Here is a 19,051-nt window from a genome sequence, read left to right on the forward strand (position 1 = left end):
TATTTTAGTTTCTCACTGTGCCACATGCTGATATAGCATCCATTATTTCAATTCAGTCTCATTAAAGGGATTATTTTTGCACTTAGTTTTTCAGGAAAATTAATCTAAAGACAAGAAACTTCAGATTGTATTGTCTGTTGAACTATACCCACCACCAACATTTTACTCCTTTTGGCTCTCTTATTACTTTTTTCAGCTAATGAAGAAATTATCTGCTGTTAGTAGCACAACACAGGAGCACAACAACACTTTCCCATAGCTCAGGTAATATTTCATGTATTCCTAAGAAACTAAGTTCCTAAGCTTTACTTTTCCATTCACTAAGGGGGCTCTGTTTAATTGCTGGAGAAGAACATTTACTGTCTTCATCAGAAAACACTGTTTCTGAAGCCAGGATGACTCAAAATTAAGTATGCTCTACATTTCCACTAGTAACAAAGAAAAGCCGTCACTGAATGATTTAGCTAAGGATGGCTGGTTTTTTTTTATGGAGTGTGATCCTTGCTGTCACTTACTGCAACTTACAAAATAATGAAAGATTTCTAAAAATCCATTAAATCAAGAGTGGAGAGAAGGGAGTATTTGTTTACAGAATCAGTTATCGGGCTGTCAATGGGCTTTAATGAAGTTGCGGCTATTAAGATCTTGATCCTGGAAACCCTTCCACAAGCACTCATTTGAAATGCTGGGAATGAGGAGGGATTTGTACAAACAAGACTCGTATTAGTGTGTATAGTTTTCCTGTGTTTTGCACCGTTTGTGCATTGCAGGTCTTGTGTGCTCATTATGTGTGACATAGAAGAGCGTGATCTATTTATTTGTACAGGGGAAATGTGTTCTGCCGTTTGAAAGAATCTAGCAGATCATCACGTGTAGGTAACTAACTGCCATTTTAAATGTTTATCACCAAAGAACAAGAAGGTCTTACCTAGAAATTAGCTGTGCTGCATAAATAAATACTAGGATTTCAGACACTAAAGGCAACGTAGAGAAATACAACAGGCAAATTTATTTTTCCTTAAAAGCTCTTTCTGAGAAAATTACCTTATGACTACACATGAGAAATTGCTGGAATGTCAGCTTCATTTGCAGTGGCCCCTTATGGCCTGATCACCCTCCCTGGCACGATAAATCACTGGCAAGATCCTTACCTTAACACGTTTGATCTCGGCTCAGCAAGACTTGGTTTTGATGTGAAGAACTCCAGATCTGTTAGGTCAGAGACAAATAGCAGAGCCACTGACCTGCAAAGTGCTAACTCTATATTAGACCCAAGTGAGCAACCGTAAGCTCCTGGAAAGTTTGCTTTCACTTCTACTTTGCATTGTGAACATTTTCAAATATTAACGTTAGTATATTTTGCTAAGTGGTACCAGTGACATTTCCTTTCATGTCATTCTGCATGTACAGAATCCACAAAAAAGTCAAACAAACAAATAAGCATGCAGCATGAGAAGCATTAACGTGGATAAACTATTAGAATGATCTGCACTTCAGGAAAACATAAAATAATACTCAGTATTTATCAGTTTCTTACGTAATTTACATAAATGGCTTGCATCGGACCTCTTCTACCTAGACCATGCTTACTAATATAAGAAATAATGATATTCACTAGTACTACTCGTTAAGGTGATTGAAAGTGCCTATATGTACATGTCTGTACATACAGAAATTCAAACTAGTCCTAGAAAAAACACAAACCAACAAAAATCCAGCTTGTGGCATTTGCATTCAAAATCTGAACTCTCACTAAGACCAGTTTTGTGGCCACTCAATTTCGCGGCCTTGGTTTGAAACTATTGCTTATTGTCCTGGTTAAACAGTCACTTATCTCTATGATAGTAAGCAGGAGTGTTAGTTTACCAGAAAATTGGATGTTCTTAATGGGCTTTGGGAGAGAATAGCTTTTGCATCATCTGCATTAAGTTAAATCACATTAAGTACCCACTTACAATATAGAGATTACCACTTATGACATCTTTGGTGAAAGCCTTTAAAACAAATTGTTGTGTTTGTTAGGAGAAGCTGTGTGATAACAATTCCCAGAAGTCTGATTTATAAACCCTTTTTGCTCTTCAAGAAGATGCAAAGGAACCCAACACCTCTCATTCAATGCTGCAGTGAAATCCCTCAGGTTGGAAATTCTTTTCAATAAAAATCTTGGGAAATACTGATTTATTTACTTTAGAATAGTCTTCTGAAGACGAGAACCCTTATCTAGGTTCCCTTTCTTCAGAGTTAAGTTCTGATTTCTCCTTCTTTTTTTTTTTTTTTTTCTGTTGATAAGCCATTGATTTTACATATACAAAACTGGAACAGATCATTCAACTTATTAGTATTCATAGGCTGATTGGGAGAACTGGGCTTAAGCTGTCGAAGTATCCTGCTGTGCTTGGATACCTGACAAATTTACACCCCGAAGTACACCGTGGTGCTAAGACTAAAATTGGATGTGAAACGTTCTTGCAAGAGCTGATTACAGTCCCAAGCAAATAAAACACTTCAGGGTATAGCAAAATAATGCCAAAATTTAATACAGTTTAACATTTTTATATATGATTGGCAAGCTATTCTGTAGAGAGATGTAGGCCTGCATGAAAAATGAGCTCTTCGATTTACCTTTAAATAGAAGCAGACTAATAACTTGAGTATGTAAATTGAAAACATGAGCCTCACCTTTTGTGAAACATGCAGTATTAATAACATGGACTAAGGCAAAACCAAAACCTAACTGTACAGATATTTCCTTAAATGAGCAAAGTAGGTTATAATCCTTATCAATAAAAAGCCTTCCCTGAAAACAAATGTTAATATCTGCAGTCCTAATTTCTTTTTTTCACCGTTTCCTTTAAAATTCTCTTTTCTCTTCCCCTCTCTAACCAAATTCCCATTTTCTCTGCTGGAACCCCTCATAATGATAGCAGAATGTGGGCAACTCTCATTAGTTTCCCTGCTGTTTACAATACAGGATTTATGCTCAGTGTGGTGAACATGACACACAATCACTAAATGGCTAAAACCACCATCAAGACTTTAAGCTGAGAATTTTTTCAGCCAGACATTGCAAATACTATTGGCATGTATAGGTATGAAAAAACATATTAACTACAGCAAACACGTCCCCCTGTGCCCAGCTTTCTGCAAGGAGTATACCAATAACCAGCTGTTTGCCAAGGTTAATTTCATGCAACCTTTGGCAGTTATCTGGTGTAAGGTATGTCGCCAATTCAATCCATTAAGTAATAACTAAATTCTCATGGGACCTAGATGAAGTAAAATGTTGTTATTCCAGGTTCACTGCTTTTAGTCTCCCTGAAGACCATTTAGGCAAACAGCTGGAAGAACTGACTACAAAGGTTCCCAGTCACAGGGAACCACACTAGGAAAGCAGGTAAATGCTTCTAACCAGGAAATAAGTTATCCGGGATAACTTTCTCTCCCTCAAGGAGAGAAATGAGCTGAGACAGAGAGCAAGAGCCTGAACACTTTTGTGTTTCAGCTAGAATCCAAACATTAAAAGCAATTGTCTTGGCTGATGGGAGGAAGAGCTGTGCTGCACCAGCTGCTGGGCATGTTCTGCACTGGGTTCCTAGTTGTCATCTAAATAGCAGGGCCTTCCTTCTCCCTCCATGTTGGAGTGCCTTACTAAAACAAAACCTTTGAAAGGTGAATAAAAATAATACCAGAGGCAACCACCTGGACTTGCAGTACTGTCACTGCACTGTGCCAGTGGAAATACTCCTCCTCCCAACAGAAAAGCACGGAGGGGAGCAACATTGCAAGCTCCAGCTTCATTTGAACTCATTATGCAGATCTGCCAGCAAGGAGGGCACTGCCGCCCACACAGCGCTCAAGGGAATCACAACAGAGACAACTCCTGATACAGTGGGTCTCTTCATCTAGGCTGTGTGCACATGTATAGGTGAGTATATAGAAAAGTGTACAATTAATACCATATAGAATTGTAGACACACATACGCAGGTAAACTCTGGCTCCAAAATTCGTCTGTATTTCCATCTACCCGAGCAGTGCATACAGAAGAACAGATTTTATCTTTAGTAGCCTGGCTTGTTTAGCAAGAGATCCTGCCTCTGACAGTGACCTACTGTCTGAGTTAGTCATGGTTACACTCCCACAAATTTAAACTCCCCCATCTGTGAAGGAGCCTTGTCACCAGTTTTACAGTGAGACTGAATCACTAAATGCTTTCTAAAAGCTTTGATGAAGGAGCAGAATAATAACACTTTCAGTTGAGTGATGCTAGCTAAAAATGTCTTCAGTAATGTAACAAATGGATTTTTAAATCACTGTCAAAGGACTGGTCTACCAAGACTATATCATCATCAGCACAGCTAACCCATTTAGTGTTAGTCTCATATCACAATTTCAGATGGAGAAGTGAAAAAGCAGAGCTTGATTCTCATCTCTCAGGAAAACAGCATCCCATAGACATCACAACAGACAGAAGAGGCCGTTAAGTAACAGTGGTGTAAAAAAAAATAAATAAAGTGTGATAAGGACAAAAAGAGGAAGACCAACAAAAAACCATCAAGCACCGATGGAAGAGGGAGTGAAGGCTTAGCCAGATGTCCTGAAAAACACATGTGCATGTTTCCCAGGGTCTGTGCAGGCTGTTCTAGTACAGGACTGTTGTAACCACGCGTCACAACTGGAGAGAATAAAATAAACTCCCTGATTTGGAAAGGCAGGTGGTAATTTCTTGGTAGTTTCTAACTACTCAAGAGTAAATTCAAACTATTTCTGTTACAGCTGAAAAATGTAAAATGCATATGTTATGGTATACTGGTAGATTTTGAAAATACCCAGTGGAATCAGGACAGTGCTTTTATGCCTGGATGCAAAGAACACATAAAATAAACTCCAAATATGTTTCAAAGAACAAAATTAAGTGGTTCCTTTTAAAAAAAAAATCTATGTATACAACTGGCAATTACATAAATGCCTTCTCAAATCAATTTGACAGTGCAAAGAAGTATTAAAGCGAGTTTAAATCTAATTTCTATTTTAAGGACCTTTTACACTAGCAGAGTGGTAAATGAGAGCAAGGTACAATGTTGTGAGAAGTGCTTTAATGGTTAAGCTGAAAAGACTTTACAGGATTTTTCAACTAGATCCTAATTTTCATCTAGGTCATCTTACAGTTAGGAAATAAAAGTGCAAGTGCCTATAAACCAGCAAAAGAAATCTGAGTGTGAAAATGGGTGCTCTGGACAGTATCACGGAAACGAAGGAGACTAGATTGTTTTGAGCATAAGGGGACAAGAATTATCAGAGGCATACCACAATTTCCAGGAATAAGCCACATAGGGAGGACAAGTCAGGATGCAGAGAGGGGGGGAGCAGCTCCATGTGCAAGGAATTGCGTGGATATTTCTTAAGAGAGAAATGTAACAAAGAATGTAGACCCACAGATAGAGAGGCAGCATAGATCATGAAGGATGATAGCAGGGGTGAAGTACTGACTTCTGGATAAGAGCAACTGAAGTGACATTGAAGTGGCACTGAACTGGAAAAAGGATATGAGGGGAATAAGACTGGTGCAAAAGTAACTGCGTATTAGTCCAGAGAGAGCTGCACTACTGAGATAGTGTCTAAAGAACATACAGTTCTCTGTATCCTAATCTAAACAACATTTGACATAGTCCTGTCAAGGACAAAAAATTGTGTCTGAACCCCTGAGAAATGGTTACCACATAAATAATTTCAGCTTCATTGCAGGAGAGAAACACATGAAGAAGCCCTACTCTCTGGGATACTAAACATCAAGAAGCAATTTTTTTAAGAGAGGAAGTAACTTAGAAACTCCCTGCTTGAAGCTAGGAAATTAAAATCCATAGAATCAGCATGGAGGCTGAAGAATGAGAGAGTCAAAGAAGATTTGCATTCCCAAGACTAAAAATTGGAAGCACAAGCAAGAGAATAAATGAGGTAAGCAGGAAGATACAAGAGCAAATGTATGCCAAACAAAAAACACAAACCAACCAACCAACAAAGTGCTAACTTTAAAAGGCTGGAAAACACAAAGTGAAAATTGGAAGTTGCTACTAAATATTCTGAAGAAAAATACCAAAAAGGTAACGCAGATAAAATAGCCAAGAGAAGCCTACGTTTGATAAATAACCAAATATTGGCTATGGGAGAGTCAGTGGATTCTGAAAACAACCTGGCCATGAAAGGTATAAAAGGGAGACTGGAAATATTTCCAGAAGTGGCTGCTCACTGGGGGGATTCTTAATTTGGCAATACCGAAATAGATGACATTTCTGACAAAAAATTAACGAGTGTTGTAGGGCCAAGGGCAGAAAAGCAAAGCCACTAGTTTGAACACTAGAATATGACAAGTAAAATACTCGTCTTTACTAAAACTGTAATACGAGCAATAGGCCACATCCAGCACACAATTCAGTCCCAACTGTGCTGCAAAGAGTTGAAATGAAGTTGCTCAAAGAAATCCCAGATGCTAACACATCTAAATTCTTCCAGTTTTCAAAAGCTGAGGCATCAGGAATTCCACAAAAGCCACTAAGAATATACCAGGGTGGTGGTAGGGGTCATGATGATGAGGTATTAAGTGGTGTTTTTCACACTGAAGCATGAGAACACAATGTCACAGCACAAACCAGGAAGGACCTTCTGACTGGAGAAGTCATATTTCAGATGAAACATAGACCTGAGGTTCTGACCAGCTTTAGTCACTTGAGGCCAGACTTAAGGCATGCTGACCTATTCACAGGAGGATAAGATTAGCTTTTATATGATGGTCAAATAATACCTGTATTTAACTGAAATAGTAAATAGATCTGCTTTGGAAATAAATTAGTTTCACTGTAGAGTGAAGCCTTTACCTGTGTAAATACGTGTGCTTGGAATTTCTGTAGCAAAAGGCACTTTCTGATAGCGTCCGAGTCAAAACAGGGATTTTGTGTGATCATTGTGAGATGGTAAGAGAACAGTGTCTCCCTGGCATCCTCTTCCTATCCGAGTTCAGCAAAGAGCCTGCAGCCTGTTCTTCTGTGCAGCACTTCCTACACCTTTGTGACTTTCTAAATGGATTTTTATAACTAACTTATTTTAAATTGGGGCATACTGGAAATCCACGTGGAAATTAGCAAAGAGTATCCTCTCTGTAACCGCAGCACCTGCTGTCAGCCTCTCCACAGCTGTCCCACTGGCATCCCTTTAGATTCTTCATTACCTATGAATCCCTCACAGATTAAGGTCTATATACTCTAGTGGTCAGTGCAGTCCCTGTTTTAACCTCCAGCCGAGGTCAACTGAGGTTGAGCTGACCTTAAACTTTCTCATTTGGGTCACAGAATTTGATGTGGATGGTTCTCTGCTCTGAAGTATTTTCCCATTTCAGTCCAACAAAGCTCGACTGTATTATGTTTCAAGTCATAAGGTAAAAATCTAGTCCTTTTTTTTCTTTTGTCAGTTGGAGAATACTTCAGCAATGCTATTACAGCAACACTTCGATGTGGCTTCACGTACCATACTTTAAGTAATTAAGTGCTCCTATATTTAAAGCTTAGTTATACTGCATAAATTAAAATTATGTGTTACATTCATGTCACAAAGGTAGATTGCTATTAGAAGTGACAGAAAATGCTGGTCAGTAGAACTATGTTTTTAGACAATTCTAAAATAAAGGACTTAGGTTTTGGAAAAAATATAATTAGGCATGTGCAGTCTGAACAGGAATTCCTCTGCTCATTTGCGTAAGAATGAAAGCTATCAATGCTGGGGCCCTTAGATGGCAATCACTTTTTAGACTTCATAGTCTAGTAGTAAGTCTTCACATAGCTATTTATGCACTTATTTGTGCTTGAGTGGGGATGCCGTTGCATCTCTGAGGATTCCTCTCTAGAGGACTGCACAGAACTCCAACCTCCTGAAGGTTTTATTTAAACCTTTACACATCTCTGCTTATATTATATTTACCTAGCTTCCTTATGTCTCTGTATTAATACATTTTTGTCTCTCGTTTATTTCAGCCGAACTAAAGTTGATGTTTTGGTTACTGGTTTCAGAGAGCGAGTTCTGCTCTTTAAACAATCAGATAAAAGCTGTGGTTTTTCAGAAGTGGGGTTAAACAATTTGCAAAAAATAAATAGCAAAATGTTACAGCTCAGCCTTAGGAAAGATAGCTGCAAAACTGTAAAAGACAAAAATGTGACTTTATGCAGGATCTGAGTAAGAATTTATTATATAGATCACTGAACTCATCTTTTGCCGTTTATCCCTGTAAACCTGTGAGATTTCTTGGAAGATAGTTAGTCAAATGAGGAGCCGAGATGAATCAGTGGATATAATTTATTTAGACTTTAAAAAGGCTTTTGATGATAAAGTCCTTAGCAAGAGGCTATTAAGGAAAGTTAGTAACCATATGGTGAAAGATAAAGTCCTGCCATGGATTAAAAAGTGGTTAAGAGATAAGATAAAAAGACTAGAAATAAATGGATAATTCTCCCTGGAAAGAGGTTAATAGCAAGGTGCCCCTTCATTAATGTGACCAGCAATCAATATCTTGGTTCACCTGCTTTTGCAGATCATTAATAGCAAAGTACGTAGTTTGCAGATAAAAATAATCAGACTAATCAGAATACTGAAGAAAATATCACAAGAGCTGGAGTTAAAAGGCATCTGGGCAACTCAAGGGTGGGTGAAATTTGCCAAAGGTACTAAATGCAAAGCAAAGCCTGTTGGAAGGAAGGGTTCAAGTTACTTGTAGATGCTGACATGTTCCCAATGACTTGCAATGTCTATGGACAGCTTATTGAAGGCAGCTGTTAATGTGCATTGTAAAGAAGGGGAGACAAATGGATACGGTGGTTCCATTGTGTGGCGCTCTCAAGAACAAAGCAGTTTATGGCAGCGAATATCTTCAAACTGACAGAGCCCATTAAGGTCTGTGGGGAACAATTCTGCGTGGACGGGGAGATGGTGAAGCTGAGCAGAGATCATGAAGAATTTTTGGACTGATGGAGTTTTTTAATCAGAAAATGTGGATGCATCAAGACAGAAATTTAATATGGAAACGTACCAGGATTGGTGAACTTCTGAGGGAAATGTTTCTGAAGGACAGGATGGAATAGAAAATTTAAGAGTGGGGTTTTTTGTTTTGGTTTGGGGTTTTTTTGCTTTGTTAGAATGAAAGTGTGTGTTCCAGGTGCGTTATCCCAACTCTGTACTTCAATAGTCCAATAGTTAGGGTCAATGCCTAGACAGCTATACATCTTGGACCAAATCCTTGCTCTGTCCAACATCATGAGTATTCTTGGAGTAAAGAACTGAACCCTGCTTTTCCTCCATGAGTGTCCTTCCCACTGGGCTACAAAGTTGTATCTCTCAGGCCTCATAAATACAAGTGAATTATCCAACAGGAAGGAATGTGAGACTCTTTGCTAGGACAGCCAGAGGTGGACAGCATCCAAAACTGGCACCTATCCACCATTGGAAAGAAGGGATCTATATTCAAGTTTCTGCTGTGTTTGCAGGCAGGGGTATGAATTTGGCTGCTCTTCAGCTTGGGCAAGTGCTCTGATTATTACTGACCTTCTGCTTTTGGTGTGCCTCTTTTGTACTGGAATACTTGCAATCATAAACATTTTTGCAAAGATGAGAAAAACACAAATTGCATACCTTGTCTTTCAGTGTATCATCTGACCTTATGGACTGGACAAAAGAGAAGAAAATTTCCCCCTCACCAGCAATATCGTATTGTACAGGTTGATGTATTAAAGCAGTTTGCATTTTCCCTAAAGATTTTTCTTTCTCTAAAAGTTCAGCACAGTAAGAGTAACAGTAAGTAACTGCTACAGCAGTTACCTACTCAGTAATATAGCAATATAGCAGTTATCCGGAGTAGTTATCTAGTTGTTGCCAGTTTCAGCCTGGTAGTTTACATATTTGTAATGCTCTTGCATGGTTATAGCAGCTGTAATGGAGTAAACAATAGCAGAGGACTGGATATGCACAAGACTACAGTTGCTTCTTGATCCCTCATGCAAACCTGGGTAAACTGGGTTTGTGCAGAAGACCTTAAAGATTTGGGAGGAAATAAATAATCCTATATTCAGGCTGTTAGTTGGAAACAAGTGCATAAATAATTTGCAATTGCTATATGGGTTGTAATACTAACTACAAAGTATGAACACACTAGAAGAGAATTCAAACTGCAAATTTAAACAACAGTAAATCTAAATACAATATATACGGCGACAGAAAGGGACATACCTGACACTAGCATCAGATACTGAAGTGTTCCACAAAGGGGAAAAGTAGCTGTTCTATTAGTCTACTCTTTATGCAAACATCTCTAATTTAATGTGCCCCATTTTTGTAACTAAAGAGTAGTCACTGAACTGACCCAAAAAAGGGAGCTGATTTCTTCAGCTATCACTCAGTGAATCTGACTTCAAAAGGCATTAAAATAGTGAGCTCATTCAGGAAAGACAGGTGGGAAATAGCATGTGTTCTACACTTACCTGAGTTTTGCCAAAGCTTGTCTTCAATTAAAAAATTTTAAAAGTTTCTGCATATTATTCTAAATAAAATAGATCTCCTGCCTCCTGTCTTAATGTCAGTCTAGGATTTTATCTGGAAAACACACGCTGGAAATTTTGGTGAAAAGAATTTGTAATAGTGTTCTGCAAGCATTCATTTCTGGGCAAGGCCAATAAAGCACAATGGGAATGAAAACACAGAATCTTAATAACAAAACACTTCAAACCCAAATGCTTATCATACAAGAATTTGAAATGTATTTGATAGCGGTTTGCCTGCATGGAATCCAAACCGCTGTATACAGTTTTCTGTTGCAGTGCAGGGTAGTTCACCTGGGCTGTGTTTAGAAGCTGACCCAATTTTAGCCTAGGGTGTAATAGTAGAGGCAAACCCTTTCACATGGGACAAAAATACATTTGTCAGTCACTTCACAGGCTATTACTACAGAAACATTTCTGTACCTCTTCACTGCCACAGCACTGTAATTTCACCCCTTTAGAGTACCTCTTCATAAAAAGCTCTCAAAACCACCATTCTTCAACCTTTCCTTATGCTAAAGTCCTTCAGCTCTTTCTCAGACTTAAATCAGTTGGCAAGCAAGAAACAGAACTCAAACCATCCAGCTGGATTAGTGTCCCCAACATAATGCAAACACGGAACGTTTGTTCACTCAGTTATACGATGTAGTGACAGAGCTAAGACAGCACAGAACCCTAGGGTCCCTCATTTTATACCCAGCTGTCTTTTAAAGTCAATGTGACTTACTAAAACCACTGTGAAAATACTCTGTAAAGCAGATTTGATTATACCATAACAAAGGAAGGATTAACCACATCCTGCAGAAAACACCATTAGCTCCTCAAATGGAGACAGCAGGAAGAAAACACTGCAAAGGACTCAATCCCTTGGGCTGATTCCTCATCTACTGTCAGAATCCTGGGAGACACTCGAGTCTCATGAGGGAGAATGGAGCATGAAAGAGGGAGGCATCAGTATAACGCTGAGCTCAGAACCCTCTGATGACCCTCAGAAGCTATCAGGTTCTCAGGGCCATCAACCCAGAGGGCTGTGCTTCCTGTATAAAACATGCTAATAGCATGTCTCTACTGGATGTCATACTACAGCTTATCTCACACATCTGATATTTCTGGAGCAGCACATTCTAGGAAAATTTCTGGAATAAAGTTGACATTTGTAGAAATATGACTTGTTGCCAGGGAGAGGGCTGGATCCCCTTCCTACCTGTGTGCTCCCTTACACATGGCGCCCAGCGCTGCCAACACCTCCCGCTCCGTCTGAGCAGCGCTTGCTGTGCCACAGCACTCTAGAATAACATCATCCCATGCCATACTGGCAGATCCCCCATTCTGCAGATGCAATCCCTCCCCAAATGTTAATGTTAAGAAGTAGAGAATGAAAGAGCCATCACAATGAAAAGAGAGATAATCTTGCTTGTAGGAGTTTTAGTACTAGCCAGCCTCACAGAAAAACTTAACCGTGTGTGCTTGGACACTCATCGTCATGTCTGGTTCACATCCTGTTCACCAATTCTTATTACACGCATCTAGAGCACTTGTATTTTCACAGAGATCGTGCCAAGGTATTAAAAAGCTGGGAAAAATATTTCTAATGACTGTTTTTTACAAGAAGTATATTCTGACTCACAATATTGAAGTCACAATAGATACTGTTGCACATCTTACATAAAGCCATGGCATCGTGTAATTTTCATCACTAAATACATTTTTTCTGACCAATGAAAAACGACATTGCCTCTGTGTGCTGCATCAGGTGTACAGATCGGAACGACTGAACACACAGCTTTCTGCTCGCTTCAGTAAACTTACCAGAGGAATATTTCACAAGTTTCAATAATTTGGCTAAACAATCAAATACATGAAAATTACATGGGTAGTATTTGTTTTATCTATGTTCTTGGAAGGAGCTTTCATAGTAATTCCAAGGACAATGTAGTGTTTTAAAGATTATTGAATAAATTTGCTTTTTTTCTGGTACATACTATGGAATTTTAACATGTTCTATCTTTACAAAACTGTCTATTTCCCCATTTCAGAATTCCAGAAATGGAATTTAATTGGAGAAACATATTTTAAAATTACTTCACTTAGTTTAAACATTCACAGGTACCTCTATTTTTCATAAAGAATTAACTCCCAAATGGTTAAGATTTTACACTCAGAGACAGCTGCAATAAAGAGTTCAAGAATTCTGTGTCCTGGTAGTGTATTTAAAATTCTCAGCTAACAAGCAGGAGAGAGCTACTAGGAATGCTTACAGATGTCTGATTTTACAATGTTTGGTTTTGGTTTGTTTTTTTCCCCAAAGTGCTTTAGCCTAATGTTATTTATTGTTTATGGAAGTTGTTTGTCATTTAAGACATGAAGTGACCACTCCCCCAAAAGAAAGAATCAAGTTACATTCTATTATTTCATTTTTGATTGTTTTTCTTTGTAATAGGTGGGAAAGTGGATCCTAGTTAAAAGTCCTGCCCAAGACAGGACTCCAAGCTGAAGACTCCCATTATCTATAAATCACTTGTATTTCCTGCAGCGAAAAAAGGAGGGAAGAGCAAGACAGACAGAAAAACAGAGACAGAGGAGATGCCAAGTGAAATATTTGATACCTGTCCTAAAGCAAATTTCTCTCAAAAGCAACCAGGAGTTACCTGATACCTCAAAACCAAGCTTAGAAGAAACATGTTGTTGTCGATTTTGGCTTAATATTGAAATAAAACAACTTTATCTTACTTGTTCCATTAGCATAAAATCTGTAATGTCTTACATATTTCTGAGATGATGGCACTATATTTTCTGAATTATTAAAGGTTAGTTATCCAGCTTACATTCTCACTGGCAGGAAGATAAGATTGCTGATGACTATTATCTTTGTCAAAGATTTTTAGAACCAATTCTCTAGTCTTAGAACAGAGAAACACAAGTACACTTACTGTGCAGACTGATATTACTCTCAACTATTATCCACCAAACACTCCTGCGGCATATTTTACACTCAAACCAGCAATAAACAAAATTCATGCCAAATATTACTTGCACAATATGATTGCTCCCAAAGTGTAACACCACACAACATCAAGTAACTATATTCCTTATTTAAACTATTTTCAAATATAGTATATGCAAGAAATAATATGCATATTTTAATTTGCATATTAACAGTTTGCGTTGAAATGTAATGAAATCTAAAATAGTTGGCTTTCCTCTGAAACATTCTTCTAGGACATGGAATTGCTGTAACAAATTAGAGGACAAATTGGTTTTGGCACCCGCTTAAAAAAGAGAAAAGATGAAAAGCTTTGAAAGTGATGATATGGAGGAAAAAATTACACTACATCGGCCAAAATGAGTTTCCTATCAGCTTTAAAGCTCCTGAAGTTGCAGTTCCAGTAGATAAAAATGTTATCACTTTTTCCAGTGCTGATGTGTATATTTTGCTATTAAGTTACTCAGTAATTAGAAACAAAGTCAGACACATTGTAATCTGGTTATACAAAACACTTGAAACTTCTCCAACAGAAATGAAGACATTCTTTAACTAAAGATACTAAAGATACAAAGATTGAAAATATACAAACAACTTTAAAAATTCAGCTTGCACTTACAAAAAAATAACTGTTCTGAAAGCCCATTTTAAGTGAAAAAAACAATTTAGTCCTAGAATACACCATAGAAAACCAGCAGAATTTTCTACATTAACCCACTGGGTTTGTTCTTAACCCTCTATGAAAATTAGTCTTAAAAGTTAGTAGGAAAAAATATGCCCTCTTCCAGTATTGTTCACGGATGAATTCAAGTATCACGGAAGTTAGTAGAGACCTGTTCCAGTGCTCTAACAACCTGGTAGTATTAAGAGTCCTCCAGGAATTGTAAAAAGAGTACCTTTGGCACACAGGGTAATTCAAGAAAGAAATCACTTTCATTTTCTGATTGTGATATACAGGTATGTATAGAAACTACCTCTTAAGTACATAAAAAACAAATGTTTTAGAGAACTGCTGATTTTACACTGAAAATAAACCCCAGCAGCTCTGTAGAAAATACCATGTTTAAAGAGCGGTGACAAAGCCATCCCAGCAGATCTAATTTGCTTTTCTATTATCCTGGGTTTTTTCAGATGCTTACAGGGCTAAAAATCTATTTCCTTCAGATTCAACGCAGTCTTTCAGTATTTTTTTATCTCTGCACTTAAGTTGGGTAGGGACAAATAAAACTGATTTTAAGCAAAATGCCTCCTTTGGAGGGAAAGCCGTGAATTTTCCCACTAGAATAAACGAGCACAACTTACCTTGGTGTATTTGATTTCAAGGTTGAGAGTGGGAGAAGGCAGCAGATGCAGAGATGCCATCAGAGCTGCAGGATCTGCCTTCACCTCCCCTGGCATCTCAATTTTACTTGAAGTCATACTCTTGGGGGGGGTTTTATAGCAGCACCGAGTCCCCCGCTCTGACCTGATGTTGTGTTTTGGGTTGCCCCCCCCCCCCAGGACCGGCGCTGAAGATGTTGCTCTCGTCCCCTGTATATAGGCAGGTGTCAAGCCGGGTCTCTTCTCATTGGACATGGGGGCAGAGGCAGGGGGGCAGGTCCGTCCTACCTAGGGCGATAGCAGCACAGCCCCGCTCACTCCAGCGCAGCCGCGGGCCCGCAGGCCTCCGCCGGCCCCCCGACCCCCGCGTCCCGTCACGGGCGTCGGGGACTCCTCTGCCACCCCGCGGGAGGACGGAGTTCCCGGTGCGGGCCGCTGCCTCCCGCCCAAGAAACGGGACTGGGGAACCCGGTCAGCGCCGGCGGGGGAGTGTGGGGGGTGTCACCAAAACTGTCGTGTCCCCTCGTCTCCCCCATGCCGGGCGGGGGCCGGCGGGGAGGCGCCGCGTCCGTGAGAGACCAGCCCCGGCCCCGCGGCGCCCCGCCCGGGACATCCCGCGGGGAGCCCTGGCAGCCGCGGCCCGTCACCGCCTCGGGAGTCCCGGCCGCGGCGGGAGGCAGCCCGAGGGGAGGCTGGACCACACTCGGGAAGCCCTGGCGGGGCGGGGGCACCCGGGAGACGGCGACCTGCCAGGAGCATCGCTTCACGGCGCGGCGCCGGGCAGCCGGCTCCGCCTCGGGCGCGGAGCTGCCGCGCAGCCGGCGGGGCGGGGGCGGCAGAGCAGGCGGCCCCTCACGGGTCTCCGGCCGAGGCGCGGTCAGGGCGCGGGGCCGCCCCTCAGCGCTGCCGCTGGGGCGAAGCCTCCGGGACAGCGTAGCTGCCCCCCGGCCATGTACCGCCGCCCGTTACTGTCCCGCGCTGCTCGCTGTCCTGGCCGGGGGCTCCGCGCAGCACCTGGCGGCTGCGCTGCTGCCCTCCCGCGCTCCCGCCGCCGGACGCTCTGCAGGGGGCCCGTCCCCGCCAGCTTTGCCTGCAGCGCGCGCGCTGCTCCCGGACCGCCTCCCTTTTATTTTTGCGGCAACTGACACCGAAGTGGCTGCGCGTCGCCGGTACCAGCGGCGGATGCGCGGCGAACAGCCCGCGCCGGCCCTACCTGCGCCCCCGCGCCGCCATCCCCGGCCGCGTGCTGCCCCCTGCCGGCCGCCGCGCGCCGCTACGGCACGGCGCCCCAGCGCGCGCCCGCCGCTCGCGCCCGCGCCCCGCCAGCCGCAGGCACGGCCGCGCGCCACGCACCTCGCCCCGCGGTCCCGCCGGGCGCCCCGCGCCGCTCGCTCCTCCCGGCGGGGCCGGGCGCGCGCCCTGTCCAGCTGCCCGCAGGCCCGCGCTGCCATGGGGGCCGCGGGGCCATCTCCACAAAATGGGGTTCTCGCTTGTCCAGGGTTTCCTCCTCCCTTCACGGAAAACCGCTGTACTCCTTCACTCGCTGCCCCTTGCAAGGTCCCACATTTACTCCTGTCTCGCCTTAGCGACAGGATGCACGATCCTGTCTTTCCACCTTCCTGGACAAGACTCTCCCCATCTTCCAGGGCCGGAGGTGGGTGCGTGGCCGCGGGCGCTGCAGCAGCTGCAGGCAGGGACAGCCCCTGGGGAAGCCCAGAGGCTTGGGACTCTGCAGCGAGGGCACCCAGGTGCACCTCTGTTTCCAAATTGCTCTCAGGAAACAAAGCCACCAGGAGGAGCAGGTGCTCGCTGCCCGGGAAAGCCCTACAGCTCAGCTGTGGCTCTCTCTTTTCTTCAAAGTTCCTTGCAAAAAGAAGAGGCCTAAAGGACAGAATAATTTGTTCAAGCAACAACCACCTGTTCCCAGGTATTATTTTTTTTGAGTGGGCCTCTTAGCGGGAGGCCACATCATGCAAGAGGTTCGGCCTGCCATACAGCGGGTTACTGGGAAGCCAGCAGCCAAATAGAGCCAGATGCCTCCACTCACTGTCTCAAACTCATCCCATGTGCAGCAAGCAGCACGCGTGTGGTGGACGTCTGCCCTAGCTTGCTGGATGAAACAGCAGATGGCTTGAGCTTGCGTCCTGAGCGGGCTGATGGACATCGGAAATGTACAGTCACAGCCCTGTGCTCTCTCTGGTCAAAACTGCTGGGCAGGAAACAAATGAAGCTCTGACCAGTTTTGTTACTTTAGGTAAAATAAATGAAGTTCTGCTTACTGATGCAAACACAGCCGACATTTTGAAACCGATCAGATGTCATGTTTTGAAGTTATCACATTGCAGATAGATAAACAGAGAAAGGACACCAAAGCCTACAGCTGTCTAAAGCTGGCAAAACAAAGCAGCAAGAAATATATCACCTGACCATTTTATTGACCTAGTCAAGAATAAACAACAGAATCTGGTCATGTTTTGATTTTATTACAATATCCACTTGCTGATTCTGTGGATATTCCTTGCTCCATGTTTTACAGGTTTGTGGACACTGAAAAGACTGTCCCAGAGTTCTCGTAGTGTTCGTACAAGAGCATGGGACAAAAGTTGCTTCTGCATATACAGGCAGTAGAAGATAGAGAGTACCATTTAAGTCATTTCAGTGTTAACATGCATGTTTCTGTAAATTTCCAGCTCAATCATAAAGAAGGAGACTGCAGATTTTGCTATCTTTCATTTTTCTTTTTTCTTTTTCTTTTCTATATTTTTTTCCCCTGACACAGGAAATGGATCCATAATACTGTGCTGTAATGTGACACGCAGAGCTGTCAAACTGTGACACTTGGGATGAGTGAGACTTTTAAAAATCAGAAATTCAATTTTTAATGGCACACTGGCAACACAGACCTAACACTTCATCACAGAGATGACACCTTCTAAAAGCTGTTTTTAAATAAATCAGAGTGAGGATGTGCTCCTTCAATTTAAACGGGTTTCAGGAATGAGGAGACTGTATAACAGTTTCATTATTAAATCAAGTGAATAAAGTTCAGGAGATTTTGGTGAGAAGGGATTCCAGTGCATCCAGAGATGCAGTTGAAACCCACATAATCTGGAGCTACTTAAGCAACCTCCATCAACTCCTTGTTGTACGACTACATTCCTCTTTCAGCTAAAAGCAGCTCAGTTTGCAAAAGCACTCAGAGCTGAGCACCTTTAGACTAAGGGCTGCCTGTGCCTCGCTGGCGTTCCCCGCGCCGAGCACGGCGCTGCACTCACCACTTGGTGGGTCCCGCTCTGCGGGCAGCCTCAGGGCGCTCCCCCGAAGAACACGGTGGATATGTGCCGCTGCTCTTCCTGACAGCAAGGGACCAAGCGCAGTTCCTGTTCTACCACCTGCGAAGACAATGACATAGGCCTTAGTGCCGAGAGCACAGGTGGGTTCTCATCAAGTACAGGAGCAGCTTTGCCAAACAGAAACAGGAGCAAGGTCTGTGATGCTGTGCTGCACGCGCTGATGAACCCAGCTTGGGGAACGGCTGCAATGGTTCAGCACTACACAGGCTACTTTGTGATAGCAGATGGAGTCATGGCTTCAAATCATACAGGTGAATATTTAATACAATTTATTTGTGGAAGGCACTAATACCCTTATTGCATTGGACATTACAACAGTAGCTTAGTAACAACAATTAATACAACAGTAAAGTAATTAATTTTTGAAAGAAAAAAAGCCAGTCCAACAATTGCCAAGATGAGAAAGAACAGAAACAATACCCCAAGTTCAGCCCAAGTTCTGCGGTCACTAAACACCTACGTACAGCAGAGAAACCAATTATTCTTACTGAGGTCCTGTAGTTTCTGGTGTTTGGTTGTTTGTTTGTTTTTTTTTTTTTGTGAATTGGCAATACTAAATTCACTGGCAAATAAGCCAGATTGGCTTATTTTCTCTCACATGAGTGGGTTTTAATTAAACTCTTACTTAGCAAATCAGGAAACAAATATGTTCTGTTTCAGACTGTAATGACAAAGATATTACTGTCTTCACACCCTGTGAAAAAATGGCTGTCAAAAAAATGAAGAAAAATCAAGTGAGTCTGTTTCTTACTTCATTGTTACAATTTAGGCTAGTATATAGCCAAGACCAAAATCATTCTTGAGGAGTTTTATTTTTATATTTAGA

The 19,051-nt window shown here is 41.9% G+C and overlaps 1 protein-coding gene across 3 annotated transcripts in view; it reads right to left on the minus strand.

Annotated features, from left to right (window-relative positions):
* The window catches only part of ALDH1A2 (aldehyde dehydrogenase 1 family member A2), a 57,737-nt gene extending 39,527 nt beyond the window's left edge, over nucleotides 1-18,210 (minus strand). The window contains exon 1 of one of the 3 annotated variants that reach the window (XM_082061082.1): nucleotides 18,148-18,210. Coding sequence is in view for 2 of the 3 variants with exons in the window: in XM_082061081.1 (XP_081917207.1) it covers nucleotides 14,855-15,127 (273 nt within the window). In the remaining variant the exon portion in view is untranslated. Of the gene's footprint in view, nucleotides 1-14,854; nucleotides 15,655-18,147 lie in introns of those variants that run through there. The other 2 variants (XM_082061081.1, XM_082061080.1) reach the window with 2 other exon arrangements.
* Between the last annotated feature and the right edge of the window lie 841 nt (nucleotides 18,211-19,051).

Source organism: Streptopelia decaocto, assembly GCF_964273445.1.
Source record: "Streptopelia decaocto genome assembly, chromosome: 9".
NCBI lineage: Eukaryota > Metazoa > Chordata > Aves > Columbiformes > Columbidae > Streptopelia > Streptopelia decaocto.